This window comes from Amblyomma maculatum, chromosome 9 (assembly GCF_055883805.1).
Source record: "Amblyomma maculatum isolate TAMU_Amacu chromosome 9, ASM5588380v1, whole genome shotgun sequence".
In the NCBI taxonomy this organism is placed as follows: Eukaryota; Metazoa; Arthropoda; class Arachnida; order Ixodida; family Ixodidae; genus Amblyomma; species Amblyomma maculatum.
In genome coordinates, this window is record NC_139352.1 from 11,483,420 (window position 1) to 11,505,740 (window position 22,321).

Sequence of the window (22,321 nt, forward strand, 5' to 3'; positions counted from 1 at the left end):
GCTCCACTTAACTTTTCGCGCTCGTGGAACAATTTTTTCACTGGGTTGTTTCGAGGCAGCAGCGATATTTCGCTAAATTTATATTGCAATAAAATTTACTTCTTTATACCGAACCTAAAAATACATGGTGTTCTATGGACACAAAGTTGTGAAAACCAATATACTTCATTACATCGAGGATTTCTTTACAATGAAATTCGTTCGTTACACTGAAATTGAGGTTTAACTGTATTATAAGAGAAAAAAGGAAAGTACAGATTTTAACTCATGGAGTGCTTTGGGCTTCTGCTTGACCCTGCAGGCTTGGCTGCGTGCAGAAAAAACAGATGCACAAGTATGAGCAGGAGTCGAAGAAACTGGGCAAGGCATCGTTCATGTATGCCTGGGTCCTGGACGAAACATCCGAAGAGAGGTAAGCAACTGATGGCAGTGCATTGCACGAGTATACTTATGCTGCAAGTTTGTGCATGTGTATATTGATGACACACTTGTTTTCATCAATACAAGGCATGCTGTCTGCGTATGTATTTATGTATGCATGTTTGCGTATGTATGCACTTTCAGATGGCTGATGTCAAAATATTTGTAGAGTATTTTGAGTGTTTGCTATGTTGTTTCTATTTTTAATTTATTTGTACCTTTCTGGGCAGAGATAACGGCGTTTCTATGTTTCAACTGTATGCCACTGTATCCCCAGAGTGCAGATCGTGGGAGGTCATGAACCTCGTCAGGTGTGCAAGAAAGTGCCCTTTGTTCAGGATTCTGCAGTTTCTTCTATGGGAAAACTGAAAAATAAAGTTCAACTTCAACTTTCTAGCTGTGGCTGTGTCAGGGACTTTTTATGGACCGGTTGAAGTAATGGGGACCCCTTGTGCGGAGGGTGTCGGGAGGGGGTTTCTGTCAGTCATCATAGAACCACAGGGCCTACAGACGATGAGACAGAAGAAGAACACACGCAAAACTGCTGTGATCAGCGCAGTTGTGTGTGCGTGTGCCCTTTTTGTCCGCGTCTCCAAGCAGTGTGGTTCCATGATCAGGCTTTTTCTTAAGCTCCATTGACTAATTTTCAGCTTCAACCTGTTCATGTGAAAAACAAGCAATGCCAGGTTCAAAAGGGGCTACAAGTTCTTGAAAACAGGAGACTAAGGAACGAATATGCATCAAATCATTGCTGTTGTTGGGCTCTGAAAGCATGCCACCAAAATGCGACTTTCCGTTGTTTGCCGGCATAGACTGCTTGCGGCCTAGCGCCATTTTGAGACGGTCGCACTGTTAGGCCTAGATAGCCTAGCACTGCTCTGTCATCACGATCGTGACGTAAAACACAGACTATTATGGGCTTTATTACTGGTCTAAAAAGTGAAGGATGGTAGAGATAAGAGCCTCGCAGGGTGCGTGGCATTGCCACGTCTCATTATCTGGAATCAGCGAAGAAGTATTGACACTCTGCGATGTTCTGATAAAAATGTATCCAGTGGTGCTTGGTGTGACAGCTAGGAGGCAAGCCCTGGCACTCACAGGCAGCATAATTATGATCTGCACAGTGATAAAGTGATGCCTAAGCGGCTTTCACAGTCTTGACAGATCGGCTTTCCAGCAAAGTTGGTGGCGTGGCAGCGGCATCCGGCGTCACGTGACATCCGGAATCGCAACAGTAGCACTACAATGAAAACTACGCAGCTCGGATGAACGCGTAGTTCGCGCTTTGGACTAAGATCAAGAGGGCGAGATTGCACAATACAGCCATCAATGCCAGTCAAAAATTGTAATATGCGGATGCAGGGCACTGGAGACGTGTAGTTCTGGGAGATGTGGAGAAGGGGGAAAGGTGGGACCTATAACTAACCACAGGGATCTTGTGCAGGTTGCTGCTGCAGTTCAAGCATATACTAGCTTTCCAAAAAACAATTTTTATTGCAGTTATTGGCTTTGAAGACCCCTGTTTGGAAAACCACATATCTAGTTAATGGGATAGACAAGACTGTTCATGTTCTGCTAAACGCTTGCTCTTTGGCTGTTTCAGAGCAAACCTACAGAAGATTGCTTCATGCACTGCATGGTTGAATGGTGTTTATGGTGTTGTTTGCAGGAAATGTGAACTTAAAACTCCTTACGGAGTTTTAAGTTCACATTTGCTCAAGCATGGCGTCATGCTTGAGCAATTTGTGTGGTGCCACTCGCAAATAACATTCAGTATGTCCACAGAAGTCTGAAAATATTAGTTTTGAGGAAGCATTGCTGCTCTTCCATTTGTGCGCGGCGCATACACACTGTTTGAAATTGATTTTTTTATAAGCTTTTTTGCTAAGATGCATTTGGGCCTGTATTCAGATCATTCCTTCTTACGGGCTGAATACATATTGAGGTACAGTGTACACTGCTTATAAAGTAGGTTGCAGGGGCCGTGAAAATCCCCACTCTAAGCTGTACCACACTATAACAAAAGCATTAGTTTTTTCAGGCCTAAATATGTGCCAAATGGGTAGCTTCCCTTTCAAGAATACCATATTAGATGGTGAACAATATTTTTTGATTAATACCTTTGTGTGGGTGAGTCGGTGAAGCATCGTGGAGAACAGGAGCGCAAAAAACAAGGACCCAAGGAACACATAGAAACAGGACTAGCGCAGTCCTGTTTCGTGTTCCTTGTGTCCTTGTTTTTTGCGCTCCTGTTCTGCACAATATTTTTTGAGCAGCTCACTAAGTCCACTGCATGTTTAGGTTAGTTTAACGTACTGTGTGATCGCCACCGCGAAAATGCTCCGCGAAAAAGCATATGTGCTTGCCATCAACATAGACCCAGTACTGCTAAGGCGTTCGCTCTAACCACCTTAGGTGCGCTCCACGTGATATACTAAAACATCAGCTGGCTCTTGTCGTTCCCATAAAGAGTGCAAGGCATCATGGAACGAGACCTGTTGATTGAAAAATAAGCCTCATGGTGAGGCTGACAGGGTGCTTGGTGCACACTTGTGGTAGCCCACCGTACTTCCATTTTTCTCCGGCGGGACCATTCTGTCATAGCTCAAATACCACCTCTCGCAAATCGTTCAGCGCATGGCCACAGGAAGCTAGCAGAGCGTCCCAGCAGCGCCTTGTTTCACGGTTTGCCGCCACATGAGAAGGTGCTGTCGTTGCGCGACCAAATTTTAACAAAGACGCAATCATAGTAGGCATTTCTGCGTCACTCTGTTACGAAAAGAGCGATGCGTGAATCAAGGAGAGCATCAGAGGGGTCATGGAAAAAGGGAGAGAGAAAAACTTTATTGCGAGAAAACGGGGTGCGGCCCAGATGCGACCCAGAAATAACAACAGAGTGAAAAGAGTAGCTATTGAGTCTTTTGCAAGACGGGAGCAACGCGTGGAGACTGAGGAAAAGGGAACGAGCGGCGTGCGTGTGTGGAACATGCACTTTCGTCACGCCCAAAACACATGGTGCGATGTGCCATGCCACACAGGGTAGCCCAGTGCCGCACAGGGAAGTGCACCTGCTGTTCCGTGCTGTCATCGAGTGTATCTTAAAACAGCAGTATAACTGGTATTTTGCTTCGTGCGACTGCATTGCATTGATTCCTATGCGAGGCAGACGGTGGCCAGCAAAACCCACGTTATAACTGGTCCCGCACTATAAGCGGCTACATTGTAAGTGACCCCTACTGTACCATGTTGTGCAGGAAGACCTGTCTTGCAAGCAACTTTTGCTGTGTTGGCATTGCAATTCAGTGGGAATAAAAAAAAACTCGTGAAAACTGGGCACTTTGGAACATTTTTTATTTGGGGGTGGGGAATCGTGTACATACTGCACAGTAATTTGCTTGACGCAAATTCGCCATGCATGATAAAGGAAGCATGCAAGTGAGGACGATTTCTATCACTGTCATGCTGACACTGCATGTTTGTCAGTTGCACTGGCAGAGCTCGAAGGTCGGAGCTGTCTTGTGTGTAAGTTTCTTTTGAACCAAATTGGCACCACCCGGAAGTGGTGAGTGCAATATATATTGGAGTGATTGATGTGAACATTGTACTTGTTGCAGCTGCAGCTTTTCATTTTGCAATGAGAGTGTGACACCACTGAAATTGAAATCAGTGCTCGGCATGTTTGACCGAATGAACCAGGTGTGTGGTGTTGGACGAAGCCAACCAAAATAAGTACAGTGCCAATAAAGGCTCTTCACTTCAGCTTCGAGGGACCACTTGAGAGGCTTGTGTTGACAGGAAGTGGAAATTTTATCCAGATGTGACCGCATGGTGAAAACTGTGCCCAAAATTTTGGCAATGTTATGGTCGGCACGCATGTTTGTTGCGATGAGGCCTTTAACAAGATGACTGTAATGAGCCTTAAGTGAGTTGATGTGTTCTAACTCCATTCTGCATGTGGGAGTGTATCCTTCATATCTGTCATATTTTTGCTTAAAACTCTATTGCTCAAAGATGAGTTACACTAGAGTGTACAGCATCTTTTTGCAGAGCTGTCTCTGCTTCGTGCATGGCAGTGTTGCTGGAATTGCTACACTTGGTTTGCTTGATAACCTTGGCAAGTCAGCTATGGCTGCTTTCAGAAGTGAGAATTTTGGGGCCAGATAGGCGTTTATGCAACTTCAGGGTGTAGAAGTTTAAAAGTATTGGTCCAGTTCTTTCTTGGGCAGTAAGCAAAGAGCAAAATGTGAACCTTCCATTTATGTAAAGAACTATTTCATGCTTGGCTTGTGCTCTTCTTAAAACGCACTGTTTTGGCTTCGTGCGCATTGTATGCTTGTCCACTGAGCTGACTGTGTTCCTTGCACGTTTTGTTGTAGGAACCGTGGAATTACCATGGACGTGGCTCAGGCAAAGTTTGAGACTCCCAACAAAAGCATTGTTCTCCTAGATGCCCCGGGTCATCGAGACTTCATCCCAAATATGATCACAGGTACATTTGTCGCATGAATTTCCCATTGCCAACATCGTGCAGCTTTTAGCATTTGGAGCAGAGGCTAACAGTTTGGATTTAACTAACTGAGCTATTTTAATGGTGGTGTTTTGAGGCTTCATATCCTTAAGCCATTGTAAAGTGAGCGTGCAGTTCAGTGAGCAGGGGAACAGCAGTAACATCAGACCTTCAAGTTTCCCTTGTCAGGCCTTATGTCTTATGGCTGCTATCTTGTGACCGCGCGAAGTACACTTCTTTACGCAGTGCTCTGCAGCACAAGACGGAAGTGTTTTTTGTTCTGTAGTTCTTGTATAGTACAGTCTTTTTCAAAAGTGTAGAGCCCAGGAGGTCTACTTCTTAGCCACTTTGTGCGGCTTGTAATGGATTTCCAGTGGTTCGAATCTCTTGATGGCAAGAACATTTGTTGTCCCGCCATCTTCAATAGGAAGGCACTAATGCTAAATGAACACCACTACACAGCTCAGAAGCAAACCCCCTGGGCTCTACACTTTTGGCAAAGGCTGTACATTGTGCGTTTTTTTTTTGGGGTGGTTTAACCACTATGAAGTTGCTTTGCATAGGGCTACATAGTACTAAGCTATGAGCTGTCATGCATTTTATACTTTACACCTACTTTCGATGACAGGATGGGTTGACATTTCCTTATTGCATTGATGTTTGTTGATGTTGCACAAGGAAGTTATGTTGTTTTCCGCTTGTACAGGTGCTGCGCAGGCAGATGTTGCCATCCTGGTAGTCGATGCCACACGTGGTGAATTTGAGACTGGCTTTGAGACGGGTGGCCAGACAAGGGAGCACACCTTGCTTGTGCGGTCACTGGGTAAGCAGGGAGCAGTTGCACGATTGTTCAGTGTTTTTTTTTTTTTCTCTTTTAATTTCTGCAGACAGGCAGAATATCTACCCAATTACCTCACCTGAGAAACTGCAGGAGCCAGGTTTCTCTTTTTGTCATCATCACCATCATCACCACCACCATTATCATCATCAGCCGGACTATGCGTACGGCAGGGCCTCACCTATTTTCCTTCAATTAATCTGGTCTTTTGCTAGCTGCATCCACTCGACCCTTGCGAAATTCTTAACCTCATCCGCTCACCTAACTTTCTGCCCCTCTCTGCTACGCTTTCGTTCCCCTGGAATCCGATTTGTTACCTTAAGTGACCATTGTTTATCCTCTCTTCAAACTACATGCCCTGCCCATGCCCATTTCTTCCATTTCTTCTTCTTGATTTCTACTAGAATGTCATTAACTCGAGTTATTTTTCTGACCCATTATAGTTGCACTTACCATTTTTCCATAGCCCTCTGTGCTGTCCTCACTTAAGTAGAACCCATTTTTGTTAGCCTCGCATGTTTCAGCCCCATAGGCGAGTACCGGTAGGATAGAACTGTTATTCACTTTCCTCTTGAGCAATACTAGTAAGCTGCTAGTCATAATCTGCAAGTACCATCCAAATTTGCTCCATCCTGATCTTATTCTCCTAGTTATTTCCCTCTCCTGGTCCGGATCTGCGGTCACTATCTGTCCTAAGTAGACATATTCACCTACCACTTCTAACGCTCCGCTACCTATATTAAACTGCTGTTCCTTTCTCAGGCTGTTAAACATTACCTTAGTCTTCTGCATATTAATCTTTAGGGCCTACCGTTCTGCCTCTCCTCTCTAGGTCATTAATTATTTGTGGCAATTGGTCCCCATAGTTAGTTGACAATGCCATCAGCAAATCGCAGATTATTGAGATATTCTTCACTGACCCTGATGCCTAACTGCTCCCACTCCAAGTCTCTGAATACTTCCTCTAAGTAAGTTGTGAATAGTACTGGGGAGATTGTGTCTCCTTGCCTAACACCTTTCTTTATGGGAATTTTGTTACTTTCTTTATGCAGAACTATGGTTGCTCTGCAGCCACTGCAGATATCTTCTATTACTCTCACATACGGCTCGTGTACACCCTGGTTTCGCAATGCCTGTATGACTGCTGAGATTTCAACTGAGTCAAAAGCTTTTTCATAATCAATAAATGCTACACGTAGGGCCTGGTTATATTTCAAACATTTTTCTGTCACCTGGTTGATAGTATGGATATGATCGATAGTAGAGTACCTTTTCCGAAAACCTGCTTGATCTTTTGCTTGATTGAAGTAAAGGTAGTCCGGATTCTGTCAACGATTACTTTAGTAAATACCTTATACTTAACAGATAGTAAGCTGATTGGTCTAATTTTGCAAGTCCTTAGTGTCCCCTTTCTTATGAGTTAAGATAATCTTAGTGTTCTTCCATGATTCCGGTACTTTCGATGTCATCAGGCATTGCGTATATAGGGTGGCCAGTATTTCTAGCACGATATCCTCTTTGTCCTTCAACAAATCTGTAGTTACCTGATCCTCCCCAGCTGCTTTACCTCCTTTTCATAGCTTCTAAGGCTTTCTTGACCTTGTCCTACGTTTCTGGCGGAACGGCTGATTGCTCTTCACTACTGCTAATCCCATTATTGTCCTGACTACTTCGGCTACTGTATAGGTCCATGTAGAACTCTTCGGCAACCTTGATTATCTTGGCTATATTAGTAATGACATTGCCCGCCTTGACCCTTGGTGCATGCATCTGATTTTTGCCTATGTTTAATTTCTTTTTCATCGGTTTCAGGCTACGAGCGTTCTTTAGAGCATGCTAAGTTTTTCCCATGTTATACTACTTCCTTACGTGTGTGTCTTGATTCATTTGCTTGTCTATCTGGGGAAGTAGCAGGATTAAGCTTGCTTTTCAGTGCTTCGGTGTGACAATGTAATGCTGCTGCTTGGTTCTAATCTCTGATCTGTCCAATTTGTGGTAGGGGTAGTGTTAAAGTGCGGAGAATTTGAGATGTCACTCGTCCATGTATTATATAATGCATCAGGGTAGCATTTTTTGCGTCATGCATAATGAAATGTCTGCTGCAATTTTTGGTGTACTCTCTGCTGAGAGTTGTTGCTAGGTAGAACATCTTTGCGTGGAAACCCTTCTTGCATTGGAGCCACTGCGGACAGTGCTCAGCAGTTAGCTACTTCCTATGGTAAGATGTCTAACCCTGATATCGGTACACTATAAACAAAATAATTGTTCAGAAAAAATTAAAGCACACCGCGTGAGAGCTATCGCTAGCTACAGTAAGGTTTGCTTCATCAGTTTATAGTGGTGTGGCATGAGTACAAGGGACTGAATGCTACCCCCAAGCACACCTCAAGTTCACCATAATGTGGTTTCTCAGGACAACAGGTGGCCAAGGCCTTGCAGCTGGCCCATCTCTACTTGCGAAGAGTGACTGAAAAACACCACTGAGAGAAGTGCCATTTGGAGGGGGGCAGCAAGGAGCTCAATATATCAATATATCAGACTCAGTGGGATAATCAGTATGTTGATATAGCCAGTAATTTGAAATATTTGGGTTCAGTACATTTGGGCTCGGCCCTTATCAAATATTTGGGCACAGAGTGAACACGAAAATAATAAAAATTGAGTGCTAATTGGTTCGAATATTTTTGCATTGTTTTGAATATCATTGCATGTTTTCTGAATGGTTCCAAATAATGATACAAAAGAGACTGTTTTCTGCAGTTTTGTTTTCACTCATCATGAGCGTAATTTAGTGCACCTGCATGGCCTTCTGGGCATTAGCCCTTTCAGTGTCAAGCTATTTTTTGTTTTTGCAAAAATAAACGAACTAGTAAAATTGTTTATTCTTGGCTAAATTATTGTAGAATAGTCAGCAAGCTCCTGATGCTGGGTTAACCTAAAATACAGTAAACTTTTGTTACTTCGGCCTTCAAGTTAATAGAAAAATGTTCGAATTATCAAATGCCTGAAGACTGCTGAAAACCATTCTGATCACAGTAATTTTTATCTGTGAACACCCGTGTGACAGTTGTCCGCATTTTAGATTGAATCCAAGTGAGAACAACGGTTTTTCTCGGTTTAGTCAGGTGCTTTACTTTGCACACACTGTTGGGAGCGTTTGAAAAGGGCTCGAAAATGGTGAGTGCTTTCTCTAACCTTTTTCACAGTGGGACATAGTAGCAGTAATGCCTATTCACAGAACAACCTTGTCGCGGTTTGAGCATGCTTCACTGTGCAGGCCACTCAATGAAGCATCACAGTGAGTTGCACAGTGCAGGAAAACTGGGCACGCCTAGTGCGCGGTTTCTTCCTGGCATACCCGTTCGCCAGTTGTGCTGCGAGACAGAAATGTGCGTTCATGCCCATACGCCAATGACACCGAAAGGGTTTAACAAGGCAGGGACAGTTGTGTAGCAATAGTAATCTTGTTGGGGGCTATGTGCTTTGTTTATAAATCTTTGAACATACTTTTGTTCAGCGATTAATGTCTAATGTGTCAGTTCTTCATAATGGTTACATGATATATGAGATTACATGCCCCACCATGGTATTGCAGTGGTCAGGGCGTTCGACTGCTGTTCCCAAGAATGCGGGATCAAATCCCAGCCGTGGCGGCTGCTTTTCGAGTGAGGTGAAAAGCTAGGCACCCGTGTGCTCTGTGATGTCGGTGAACATTAAAAAAACCCCAGGTGGCAGAAATTTCTGGAGCCCTCCATTAAGGCGTCTATCGTGGCCTGAGTTGCTTTGGGACGTTAAACCCCATAAGCCAAACTAAACCATATAGGAGCTTATTGAAAGCTGTCATGATGCACATGATATCGCCAAATAGGTTGTTACTGTTGGAGTGACGTCAGCAGTCGATTATTAGAGGGTTAAGCCACAGTGCAGTGCTGGTGAAGCATAACAAGGCAGCTCGCAGAACAGACGCAGGAGTGGCTAATTGGGTTACAGTGCAAGCTGGACTATACCTCATGCATCTGAATGCTAAGTAGTGCCATTCCAACCATTCCGAATTTGGCGTTCACGGTGGCATGCAGCCTGCTTGGCCTTCCTGTGTCAGTTTTGCAGGACTGCAAGCCATGCATCAGGCCCATGCTGCCAAGCACTGTTTGAAATGGAAGGCATGAAAACAATACCATTCCTCGAAGTTGTTGGCATGGTTTCATTTCCCTTGTGCATTGGCTGGGTTTGCTGGGCTCAATGTTTGCTTTTCTCATAGGTATTCTTTCCTCTGTGGCAAAATGCACGCAGTTTCCAGATTATAATGTACTTGTATTAAGATTGCAAAAGATGAGGGCAGTTGCCCTGATACAAGTGCAGCGATGCACATCACAAGCTTTGTCGATTCTGCTTTGTTTCGCAAACCCCACTTCTGTATACATCGCGCTTCTCATTGTCGTGATTGAAAACAAGTGAATCGCTGGCGCCTGTTTGCATTTGTCACCAACATGCTCACAGTCAGTCATCGAATGCATTGTGACACAGTGCTGTTCCTTGCTTTCAAACCTTCGATTGCATAGCAGCTGCGCTGCTGTGGCTGGTGGTAGCCATCAACATGTTTGTTTTATGCAAGACTTATTGTGGTTATGCTGGCTGTAGATTCTATGAGGAAATAATGGCAACATAACAAGACAAGAGCGAGTTACTCCAGTTAGGGCACTGTTTGGGCATGCTGGAATGTTTGGCAATGGGTTTAGATGCACGGGAATTGTGTAATTTTGTAGTGTTTAAGAGGTCGGAATACCTTAAATAGTAAAACTGTAGTTTGAATCAGATTGTATAGCAAATGCTATTCAGAAACTGTTCGAAATTTTGAATAATCACACAGCACGAGTGTTCACCAAACTCTTGATTTTTGCAAATGGTTGTTTAAGTGCTTTGTTCAGGGGCGTGCAACTGTGTTAAAACTGTGTAGCATCATAGTTAAAGTGTTTGTGCAACAGACCTGTCTTTCCCTCTTTTCTTGCAGGTGTGTCGCAGCTAGCGGTCGCCATCAACAAGCTGGACAATGTATCTTGGGATGAAGGGCGCTACAACGAAATCACAGCCAAACTGCGCAGTTTTTTGCGCCAGGCTGGCTACCGGGAGTCCGACTTCACTTTCGTGCCTTGCAGTGGGCTGACGGGCGAAAACCTGACCACGAAGCCGGCGCCCGATTCACCACTAACCAAGTGGTACAATGGACCTTGCCTGGTTGATGTCATTGGTATGTGTAGGTTCTCTGGTGGCGCCTTAACCTAATGTGCAGCTTTTTAAAATGCTTAGAGGCAGCATTTTGCAGATTTCGTTTAGTGAGAGTTGATGGTGGTCGGATGAAGGAAGGCTTCAGAACGGCAGCACAATATAGAGAAATCTATAGAGGTGCACAGTGGACACATTTTCTATTTTTGTTTTCAGAAGATCAATTCTCTTAACATGCAGAGTAAAACATCAGTAATTTGAATTTAATTTGAAATCCTTGATAATGAGAAAAGTTTCTGCTGTCTCATAATTTTGAATGTAAATTTGACCAGGTAGTAATTTGAAGTGGCGTCCTGCACCAGTCCAGTTAATTTGAAATTCTGAGGTGCCATGCACGAAGGCTCCACCTCAATTTCATTAAAAAACTCGGGGAAGAGCTGCGAAGTGGTGCCACAGAGTGATGGTGCTTAAAAGGACTTCAAGGCCGATGCTTGATGTGTGAAGCGCCCCAGTCTTGGTACTCCCTGGTACTCCTTGTGGACTGCTAAAGTGCATGGCTGCAGAAATGAAGACACGCTTTGCAGCAATGCAGTAGGGATACCAGTTTCAATGTTGCATGCTCTTGGTGCTTCATCGAAGCACGGCCAGACCGAATGTAGCTATTTGAACCACTCATTCAGTTAATCATGTCAGACGCAGATGCACTAGCATCAAACGATCTCTCACCTCCGACAGTATTAGTGGCTTGGTGTGTGTTCTGCAATGGGTTGATCATGCATAACGCCAGCCTGTACCGTTTCATTGTGGGTGGTGCACTGTGGTTAGTGGGCTACATTACTGGCCTGTCCGATTGCTTTATGTACTTTGCATATACATAATCCGAGTTTCCTCGAGAAAAATGACACAAAATTGACGGGTCGACGTATACGCAGAGTGTACCTATTTGTGGTGCCTAAAAGCAGTGCTGATGTAGAGTGGTGAATGGGGTGGGTGCCCTGTGATGGTGCCCGTTCCCAGCAGGGCTTCTTATGTAAAAAAAAAAGTCTCAATTCATATACACACCGGTTCCAATGTATGTTGAGTGGTGTTTACCCAACACATTCATGCTGGCAGCTGCTTTTTTGGAGGAGTGATTGGTAGTGCGATTGTAAGCTTACGATAAACTGCGTGGCTGCAATCGGAGTTTACGCTAACCAGCGGCCAAAATTACCAAAATTAAGCTTATGGCACTCTCTGCTAGCCAAAAGGGCCTTCCACTCCAGGGCAGTGGGTAGAAAGAGTGGAGGCATTGTTTGAACCAGGTGCACTTGGTATTTGAAGAAACACCTGCCTCGGGGTGTACACTGTCAAATGCTGCACTCACTCCACTTAATCCTTGACTCATGAACTCCGCAGAACTGAAGTGCGACTTCACAAAGCTGGTGAAAATTGCTTCTGAAGACATGCAGGTTTCTACGTGGGCATAGTTTTACAGGTCTGTAGCAGTTTGGGGTAACATTAAATGCCAACAGCATGGTATTGCATACATATTCGTATGGGTTGCAAAGCATTAAAACATGCCGTGCTAACTGCAAGTGATCTGGCTGACTTCCAATGCACACCAAAATAGTGCCAAGCGATAGTTGCTTGCATAGGTCAGTCATCCTTTTTTTACCGTGTTAGAATCTAAGTGCCACACTGATGTATTGCAAATGGAGATAACAGTTCTCCTCGCTACGAAATTTTAGCTGCATAATGTTTGACAGCCAGCACCAAGACTCAGACTTCATGCATTATTGCCACAGCCTGTTGCCTTTCGCAAGTTTCCTCCATTTGTCCAACTAGGTGCATCTGTCAGTGACGCAGCTGGTCACTGCTGTGTCTGCTGTGTGAAGGCACGATTCAACTGCACAGTCACAGCAGTGGTAGGCACAGGCAGGTAGAACCTGTCTTGCCTGCCGAATGAAGGTCACTGCTAGTATAAATAAGTGCCACCGCACCTTTGTGACGTATAGTGGCGTATAGGACAACCTGCAGTTCGGTTTGCTGCATGTCGGTTGGTCCATAGAAAGCAGGGTGGATGCCTTTCTTTTTTTTTGCTTTTGGTCTCGTTTGGCTTCCGACGCCTCCTCCTGCTGATGGCAGGCTTATGCATTTATTGCTTGATATCCCCAATTTACAAGACTACATCGATCCGTGGGAAACTGCAAACCAAAATGTGATGGTGATGGCCGGTAAGGGCCGTGTGCTCGGGGCAGATGTTTATGCATCGTGGTTAATATTATATGGCAATTGCAAACTTTGACCAATGATGGTAATATGTTCTCCCTGCTACAAATTATTTCTGCCTGGGTCCTGTCATTTTGCTGTGCTCGGTTAATTCGAAAACCTGGTTGATTTCAACATGTTTTGCAGTTCCAACAACATTGAATTAACGAGGTTTTACTATATATAGCAGCATGCGCAGTGACTGCGTCCTTCCTTAAGTATTTTAGTATTTATTTTTATTATAGGAATGGCGTCCACTATGTGAGTACTGAATGCAGCAGCTGGTGCTTCTAGGAAGTAGGCCTTGCTTGACTGCCTTGCACCGTGTAATCATATTTGCAGATGGCTTCAAGCCCCCTGAACGGCCAATTTCAAAGCCATTCCGACTGTGTGTGAGTGATGTCTTCAAGGGCACAGGCTCTGGCTTCTGTGTGTCTGGTCGGATAGATGCTGGATGCATAGCCAATGGGGACAAGATTCTTGTGATGCCGGCAGCTGAGCAGGGAACTATCAAAGGCAAGTTGCACTGAGCGTGCCATGGATAGGCTAGGTCTTTGTGTTTAATTCTGATGTGTGCAATTTTCTTTAATTGAATCCAATTTTTATTTAACATGTCAATCTGCCATATCTAGTTTGGCCACTGACAACTTTATTTATTGTGGACTAGGTTACAGCATGCATCTGGGTAGAATAATGCGGCCAATTAGTTGGCTTCTATTTTCTTGACTTACTGGTGACATGGCAACAGCAGCAGCAACAACAATGGCAGCTGCCATTTTATTGTTAGCATATTTACTATGTGTGAGTTAGCTCCGAATGTACCAAAAAAGTCTAGGTTTGAGGAGGTCAGTTCTCCACATATTAGTGTGTCAAATTTCCGCCTCATACTATGCGCTGATACAGTAATTTTCAGCCTGTATTCACACTTTTATTCTTGTTATTATGCAGCGCTATCAGCATCATGCTTCACACCATCCAGTAGTGGCGTCATTTGACTGTTCCAATGATTTCAATTTCGACACTGTTTCACTGCGTTCACCTCACGAAGCACACACTATTGGAAGCAAGATCATCACGGCTCACACTATGTAGGGACAGTGAAAGCAGTACTGAGAACATTTCAGGGCACGTACGCCGCATGCCTATGCATATGCGGGATGCAGTCTGCGTGGTCCTTTGTTTCAAGGCTCCTCTCTGTCTGCACTGAGGACCAGAAATCGGGACAGATTTTTTTCCACCTGTATGCTGACCACATTAGTTACTGAGCTGTTACTTTGATTATGTGAGCATTAGGGAATCTCTCTTTCTGTGAGACGCATTGTCATGTGCCACTCTGGAATTGCATGTTTTGGGAAAAAGGGGGAAAGCCAAATATATTGTGTAGATAAGATGACTGTTCATGCAGCTGCTGCATTTATTGCTTTTGTTTGGATATTATATTTGTGATGCATGTACTTTAAATGGCATATGAAAATATGCATAGCGTGTCATGCAAACGGTGCTGTATTCAGTGGTCCGCATACCTTGAGTACCTTTGCTTGTGCAAAGGTACTCAAAAGTCATAAATACATGCACGAATGCTGGTCACTGGACATGTCTGTAAGCACTCTTTTCTCAGTTTGTTGTGCATTTTTTGTTTTTTGCCTGGCGCATGCACTGCAAAACTGGACAGGAATCACGATTGACGAAGTACCGGTTCCCCAAGCTTTTGCTGGAGACCAGGTGGCACTCACACTGTCTGGCGTGGACATGATTAAGGTAGGCCTAATTGTTATTAGAATTGAGTTTGAAAATTCAGTTTCACACCCAACAAGAGCTGTACGTGCTCTTGTAATTGCCATGGAACAGGGATTCCAAAACTGAGCTCTGTGGAACATTTGTGTTTCTTGGAAGACTTTTTGGCTTCCCTAAAGTCTGTGCATCCCTCTTCCTATAGTTTTTTCATCCACTTAACTTTGTTGCTAATCATAGTACACGGTTGAACTTGGTTATAACGAAATTGGAAGAAGTTGATTTTTAGCTACATCCAGGCTTTCATTGTAGTATGCAGTTTTTGCATGAAGGCTAGATAGGACAGTGCAGGATGGAAAACAAAATAAATATGGCAGAAATCAAGTTGAAAATTATTGTGGTAAACCACCTTTACTTGAAGTTATAAAAGCGGTGGAATGTTTTGCGACTGCAGCAGCTACCGCCACCTTTGCCACAGCTCCCATAATGCGGCTACAAAGTGGGGCAACGAGTGTTGAGTCAACTGAATGAAACTTGTGTGCAGTTTTGCAAAATATCGAGTAAGTCAGTACTAGCTAACTGATAGTCGGCGTAACCAAACAAAGCGTTGGATGCGGAATACCGCCCAGAAAGTCAGTGTTCGCAATGACAAGTAGTCCACTTAACTGTCAGGTACTGGTTTCACCAGACTGCAAGCTCTGTGATGGACCTCACCCACGCAAATGCTGTCGTGAGCTGCGAAGACACTGAAACAAGCCTACGTTGTTAGCTGCCCCATAATGATTGCTGCACTCTATGCAGTGCAATTGAATGAGTTGGCTGCGAGCCTGACGTTTCTGTCTTGCATTTTTCTTCTTGACCACTGTAGCTTAAGATGAACTGTTTCTATATCGTAACTGAGGAAAATTGAGGATGGTCAGAGTGGTTGCCACGAAATAACCGCAGTAATGCACGCAGACCGCAACTTCATTGCCTTACGCTACCCTCCACAAGCTGAGCCAGTTTTGTGTAGATGTTAGTGGGCATCTAAACAGGATGATTGTTGCTGGTCACACCAGTTGTCAATTGCATTGTGCCTCGGGACATTGATGTGCTGTTTGGTGCTGCACCTCTTTTTCCGACCTATAAGCCCGCGATGGCCACGTGGTAGTGGCTGTCATTGGTCGTCGGCGCAGTATTGTGTGCGGGCTTTTGCTTTTAGCTGGCAGTTGCTTCTTGGAGGGAAAAGGAAGTTAACATGCGTGGCAAGCGCAAGATACTACCGTTTGGAAATGTGGCGATGTTTCATGGCTGCTTAGATCAACTAGAAATTTGTAACTTCTGAATGCTTGAGAGATTCGAATAATTTGCATAGCGAAAGTGCAGTGTGAAATAAATTGTTTAGCAAATGCTGTTCGAAAACTATTTGAAGTTTCAAAGATTTGCACATCCCTAATTTTTGTATGCTGATCATTCCAAAAATATTTTAAAAGTTATGCATATTACGTTTTATTACCTTACATTTGTGCATTTTTCACTTAGTTGTTAAAGCATTGTATGGTATCATAGCTACGGCCATCTCAGATGCATGCGGTACCTCGAGTTAAAGTAACGAAGACTTGAAAAAAAAAAAAAGCCCCGTGAATGTGTTCATTTTTAGTGTTCTGTTATATTTTGGGGTTTGAGAGCTGTTGGTTCAGCAACTCTGTAAAGAGGGCTCTGGCGTGGCCCAGCGTCGCCGTGTCCTTGTAACCATGTTGCTTCGCATTCTCTGCAGGTCACCACGGGCAGCTTTGTGTGTGACCCGGCGGTTCCGATCCGCGTGTCGATGCGCTTCCAGGCGCGCCTGGTGGTGTTCAACATCGAGGTGCCCCTGACCAGGGGCTTCCCTGTGGTGCTTCACTATCAGAGCACCACAGAGCAGGCTTCCATTCACCGCATCATCTCGCAGCTCAACAAGGGCACTGGCGAAGTGATGCGTAATAAGCCGAGGTGGGTGGCTCAGTGGTTAAGGGGGGGGGCGTGCCGATAGGCCCTGTTGGTTCATGAGGCAAGGGTGTATTGCAAGGGGCATCGACCAGGCACTCTGGAAGAAAGAAATGTTTCAGAAATTCTCGACACTGTGACGTGGCACTAGCGATGGACTGCTCAGTTGTCAACATTTTTCCTGCAATGGGGAAAAAAAGACCATTTCTTTTCAGGTTTTTGGTAGTCCTTCCTTTTGTGCGAAAGCTACTTGATCCAGTATTTTGTGTAGTGCATTAAATTGAAGCTAAACGAATGTGCTTTTTAGGCATATAAGTTTGAACAACGAAATATGCACTGCAACGCAAAGTTTTGCTTGCCAAAAACAAGATTAAAAAAAAAAAAAAAAGATCAACAATTGTAGAATATATACACTTGGGCCTGATATAAAATTTTTTTTTATGGAATATACAAAACATTTGGCCTCTTATTGGCCACTGTCTGAAAAGAACGAAACGAAAGTTCTATTTTGAGTAGTGTTATCCACAAAAAGAAAGTGATAACTGGAACTGGACACGCAGAACGAGGCCAACGATAAAGAAACTGTCCGGCTTGCAAATGCTGATTTTCCAGGTTGGTTTCCATCATCATCGCTGTCATTGTGACACCTGAATTGTGGCTTATTGCCACAATCATCATGTTCAGGTTCACTGCTGCTCAGCTTGTCGAAAGAATTAGCCGCAAACAAGGTGAAATTGTGACATCTGCAACATTATCGAACTTGCTATTCTTTTTTTTTTTAGCCATGACACTGCTCCGCCTTCAGAATGCGTTAAAACAAAAGGCACCTCAAGAGTCTGTAAGCAATGCAGAGGGTTCTGTAATCATTGCGTAAACTTACCGTCAGTGGACTGACAATGCTCAGTGGGCATGGTTGGGAAAGAGTTAAGAGTGAGTGTTTTAGTTGTCAATGCGAGAATGGTACTACTATGACGTTTTTTTTTTTTCTGTGAACAGCTGGAAAGTTATTTCACCCACATTTGTTTGGGCCTTGCTTCTTTCCTGGTTTCTATTCTTTGTGTATGAATTGCATGCAACGAAAAATTGCGAGCCTTTTTCAGTTTTGTGATATCCAGGTTTACTCTGTATAGACATAGCATTGTGTGATCAGTGGGCATAGGTGTAGCGCAGTTGGTGGATTTTTCTAAGGGTTCTTTTTTTTTTTTTTTTTTTTTGACAAAATTAATAGAGTAGGTTGGAACATGTCCACAGTAAATGGTAACATGTAAAAGCCGCTGCAGCATTGAAGAAAAAAACGACGAGGCGTAGGCTACACCTGCAACAGGGCAGTTGCTTGTAAGGAAGATGAGATTTAGCGTGTGGATTAAGCCTCAAGCATGCATTTAAAACAAACATGCAAAAGAAAAAAAAAAAATGCGCAGTCATTTTAGCTAAATAGGACAAATGTGAACCATGTGTATTAGTACGTCAACCTTCATTTCACTTCAAGATCAGTCTTCAGGCCAACATTCCTAGATAAGAGACAGTTGGAAAATTGCACGTCAGGAAGCGGGCCCAAAGAATCACCGGTCTGGCGCCCGCGAATCCGAAAACGACCGCAGCCCCCCCCCCCCCCAACTTCGCTGCGGTGGATGGGCAAGGTGGAAATATTAAATGCTACTAACCCTCTATTTTCAACAATGCAATGAAAAATAAAACTGCGTCTGTGTTTTCTGTGTACACATTTGTACGCATGAAAGGCCGCCGCATTTGCAGACGTACAGTTGCCGACTGTGTTTTCATACTTGACAGGACCTGGGAAATGGTCCGAATGATCGAACAGTCCGAAAAATCCGAGAACTTTAAAAAAAATCACTTTTCTGCAAAAAATCAGCTTTAAAAATCGCAAACTTTGCTGCTCACCATGTTTTGTTTATATACAAACATAACGGGAAGTTACAGCATAGCGCTATCTGCGACGGTGGCCGGCTTCTGCACTCTGCCCATGCGCACACGCTCGCGTGATTCGATAATGCGGGCGTGGTCGCCAGTGCGCTCGCAGCACTTGTGCTGGCTGGTGCAGACGCGGCTGGTATGCATGCCGCCGGGAAGCAGGCAACTCGTTCAAGGCGGTCACCGCATGCACAGTGGTTCCCCACAGAAGCAGATCATGCTGAAGCTGTAACCGCTATAACCCTGCAGTTGGAATATCTTGGCCAGTCCTGCTTTCATCATGTCCATGCGACTTCACGGCGTACTGCGACGCAGTCGATCGTGCTGCAAACAAATGAACGCGCTGTGCGAAGCAATAGCATTCAGTTTCTGTGGTTAACAACGATAGCCAAGACCATGAGATGGAATTCTCGGGAAAAAAGCGAGTGGAATGACAGCCGACAGACTCGTGGCAGCTGGAGATGTGTGGTGGTTTTTTAGTTTGTGGCAGAGTTTGTGACTGTCTTGTGTGGATGATGTGAGTGGTGGACTTCGTCTTGTATTCGTTGCTTGGACGCTACTTTGGATGTGAGGGTTGTTAACATTTATTCTTGGCCAAACAAATCTGCTGGGGAAAGAAGAAGTGCGCAAGTGTGATGTACTTGCGAGTAGAGGAGGAAGTTGTGCCTGGGTGTGAAAGAGGAAGTTCGGGTGCCGTTTTCTAGTTGGTAGTGTGCGCCTGTGTTGTGTTTCTCTCTTTGTGTTTGTCTTCGGTGAGCCGCAGTTTTGGGAATAAAGGCAGCTTTGGGTTTTCTGTGTGGAGCATATAGGTAATTCACCCTGCCCGGGTTTGTTATAACTCTGTTTGGCTGTTTGTCCTTTTTACATGTGCTTGGCTTAATTTTCTTGTGTGTCAAAATGTCGCCTACAGTTCTAGCTTGTAGGTGCTGCTCCCAGATAGCCTGGGCTTGTGTTGAGCATTTGGAACACCCTTGTGAGGTCATATGTCAGGCCGCTAGCTTTTTGTTCATGGAGTTGTATCTGTTCATACGCAGGTGTTTGGTGAAGAATACGAGTGGCCTGGTGGAAATCAAAGTGTGCCGTCCTATGTGCGTGGAGCTGTACAAGGAATTCAAGGAGCTCGGCCGCATCACACTTCGTTCAGGAGGGAGCACAGTGGCTGCTGGTGTGATCACTGAGGCAAGTCGTGGTCCCACTCGGAATGAGTTGCAGTCGAGATGGGCCCCTGAAATGTGCAGCAGAATTTCAGTAGTCCGCAAATAATGCTTGCTAAATATTCCTTTGCAAAACAGAACTGTGAACGTACCAAAAGTTTTTTGTCTTATAAGAAGTTTATCAAGACAGAAGTGCCCCTGAAAAGGCCGTGCAAGCATGCTAGGTGTGCCCATATATATGTAGCATAAAAAGAATCAGTAAAGTTCAAACTCGGGGTCAACCGATTCGCTGTGAATGGGCTGGCAATGAAAGTGAATGGTAAGGGAAATAGTGTGCATGCAAGCTGGGCTTGCAGAGCATAGCAGAACAGCCAAAATGATGTCCTATGTGCACTGGTGCAATTGTTTCCCAGTGACTGTCCTCACCTTCCACAGGTTTTGCCTATTAAAATCTCAGAACGGTTATCTTTGGCCACAGAGGACAAGAAGAAAGCTTATTAGAGAAACATAAATCTTTTAATGTAGCTTGGGGAAATCGAAATCGTGCTAGCTGAGTGGCGTGGTGCCTCAAACAGAGTAGACAAAACAAATAACACCACGTGGAGTGCTTGCAGCAAACTGAGTGAAGTGCCTGTCTACATAAAACTAGCTTTTGTGTGCTTGATGCATGTATGTGGAAAAGCCAAAATGTGAGAGCGCCAGATCATCATGCAAAGCTGAAAAAGCAAAAAAAAAATTGTTTTTCAGCTTTGAACACCTCCCTCTAAGCATCAGGATATCTTCAGTGTGGCATGCACTTTTTACCACACTTTCGCCAACAGATATGTGCGACAGTGGCCATTAAGGGGCTAATATTTGCTCATGCTATGTTTTATTCATTGCTGTCACGTGGAATTAAGAATCAAACAAAAAATTTGCATGCACATTTTTTGTTCAGCTTATGGGTGTGTGCATCACTTTGTTGCAGGTTCTGTGAAGAGGGTGTGCCTCTTTGTGACAACCCTGAAATGCCTGAAACAAATGGACTTCAAGTTTACAAGCATGACTGGTGTGCATGATCTCTTGTGACGAATGGAATGGTAACTGGGCAATGGACTCGCAGACTCCACTGATGCAAACTTTTGCCGATTTTGTTTTTGTTTGCATTTTACTTTTTTTTTCTTTCAGTCTTACGGCAATAAAAAAAATATATAAAGGCTCGAACTATACCGTTTTTCTTTGTTTACTGCTGATGATACAGATAGACATTTAGAAACTCTATGCTTTGAACAGCTGTCCAGGCATGCTGCAACGTTTACCTTTTCTTTTGTACGCTTTACACACTCATTACTATTAACTGAGTTGGGGCATTTCTCGGGAGGCTTAATCTTTTTTTATGCACAAGTCTGGCAGGAAGGGACGAAAGCTGTGACGTGGAGTCCCTTGGCATCTTTTGAAAGTCATTAGGCCTAGAAATGTCTGCAGTGAGCATCCCTCTGTTAGAATAGTACTCTTGGCTTACAACCGCTAAAACATAAACGAGCTTTGGTTATATGAATTTCAAAGCTACAGTTGACCAATAATATATTTTATTGCATACCGTGATGGCTTTACTTTAGGGCACATTAAACTTCTAATTTGAACAGTTTGTTTCATTTTGCAGATCAACATCCAACACCTGGTGCTGCCATAGTTATTTAAAAAGCACTGTTATATAAATAAATAAACTAATGGTTAATTGGAATGATGTCCCACATGGCGTTTGAACTTGATGAATTTGAAGTCAATGACATATGCTTGAAAATTAGATTTAACTGCGTGGCAACCACTATGTTATAGAGCTGAACCAAACATTTGATTTTTTTCTGTATTGTTTTCATGACCTTTGGGGCAATATGTCAGCAGAGGAAGTAAAAAGCTGCTTTTGTGAAGGATAACTCTCCTCTTCAGCCCTGGCTTAACCAGCTGTAAATATCAGTTTTGAGGTATTTAAGTATGTTTTTGCTAAGGACACATCTTGACTAGGGGTATTCTAGTTCTGATCGTAGTGAGTTGTTGCCGTGCGACAGTTGTGTCAAACTGTGTCTTTGTGTTGTGCCATGTTCAAGGAAGATTATTATATTGTGCAAACTCGAGGCATTGATTTTTTTTTTAATGTTGCATTATTAATATGGGATCATTTTAGCAGGCTTTCCTCTCTGATAGCAAAAAGTCCATGGAGGTTGTCAGAATCATTATATCCATGCCAAGGCAGATGCTGCTTACTGTAGTAAGGAAATAATAGACTTCGCAAGACTTTTCTTCAGTCCTTACACCTATACTATGCCG

General features: G+C 43.9%; 1 protein-coding gene across 2 annotated transcripts in view; it reads left to right on the forward strand.

Annotated features, from left to right (window-relative positions):
• The window catches only part of HBS1 (translation elongation factor EF-1alpha (GTPase) HBS1), a 42,741-nt gene extending 21,524 nt beyond the window's left edge, over nucleotides 1–21,217 (forward strand). For both annotated transcript variants that reach the window (XM_084578124.1, XM_084578125.1), the window contains 9 exons: nucleotides 302–412; nucleotides 4,797–4,909; nucleotides 5,634–5,750; nucleotides 10,774–11,010; nucleotides 13,575–13,748; nucleotides 14,905–14,990; nucleotides 16,720–16,934; nucleotides 19,895–20,039; nucleotides 20,982–21,217. In XM_084578124.1, the coding sequence (XP_084434250.1) occupies nucleotides 302–412; nucleotides 4,797–4,909; nucleotides 5,634–5,750; nucleotides 10,774–11,010; nucleotides 13,575–13,748; nucleotides 14,905–14,990; nucleotides 16,720–16,934; nucleotides 19,895–20,039; nucleotides 20,982–20,990 (1,207 nt within the window). In that variant the 3' untranslated portion in view covers nucleotides 20,991–21,217. The remainder of the gene's footprint in view (nucleotides 1–301; nucleotides 413–4,796; nucleotides 4,910–5,633; nucleotides 5,751–10,773; nucleotides 11,011–13,574; nucleotides 13,749–14,904; nucleotides 14,991–16,719; nucleotides 16,935–19,894; nucleotides 20,040–20,981) is intronic.
• Nucleotides 21,218–22,321: the final 1,104 nt, after the last annotated feature.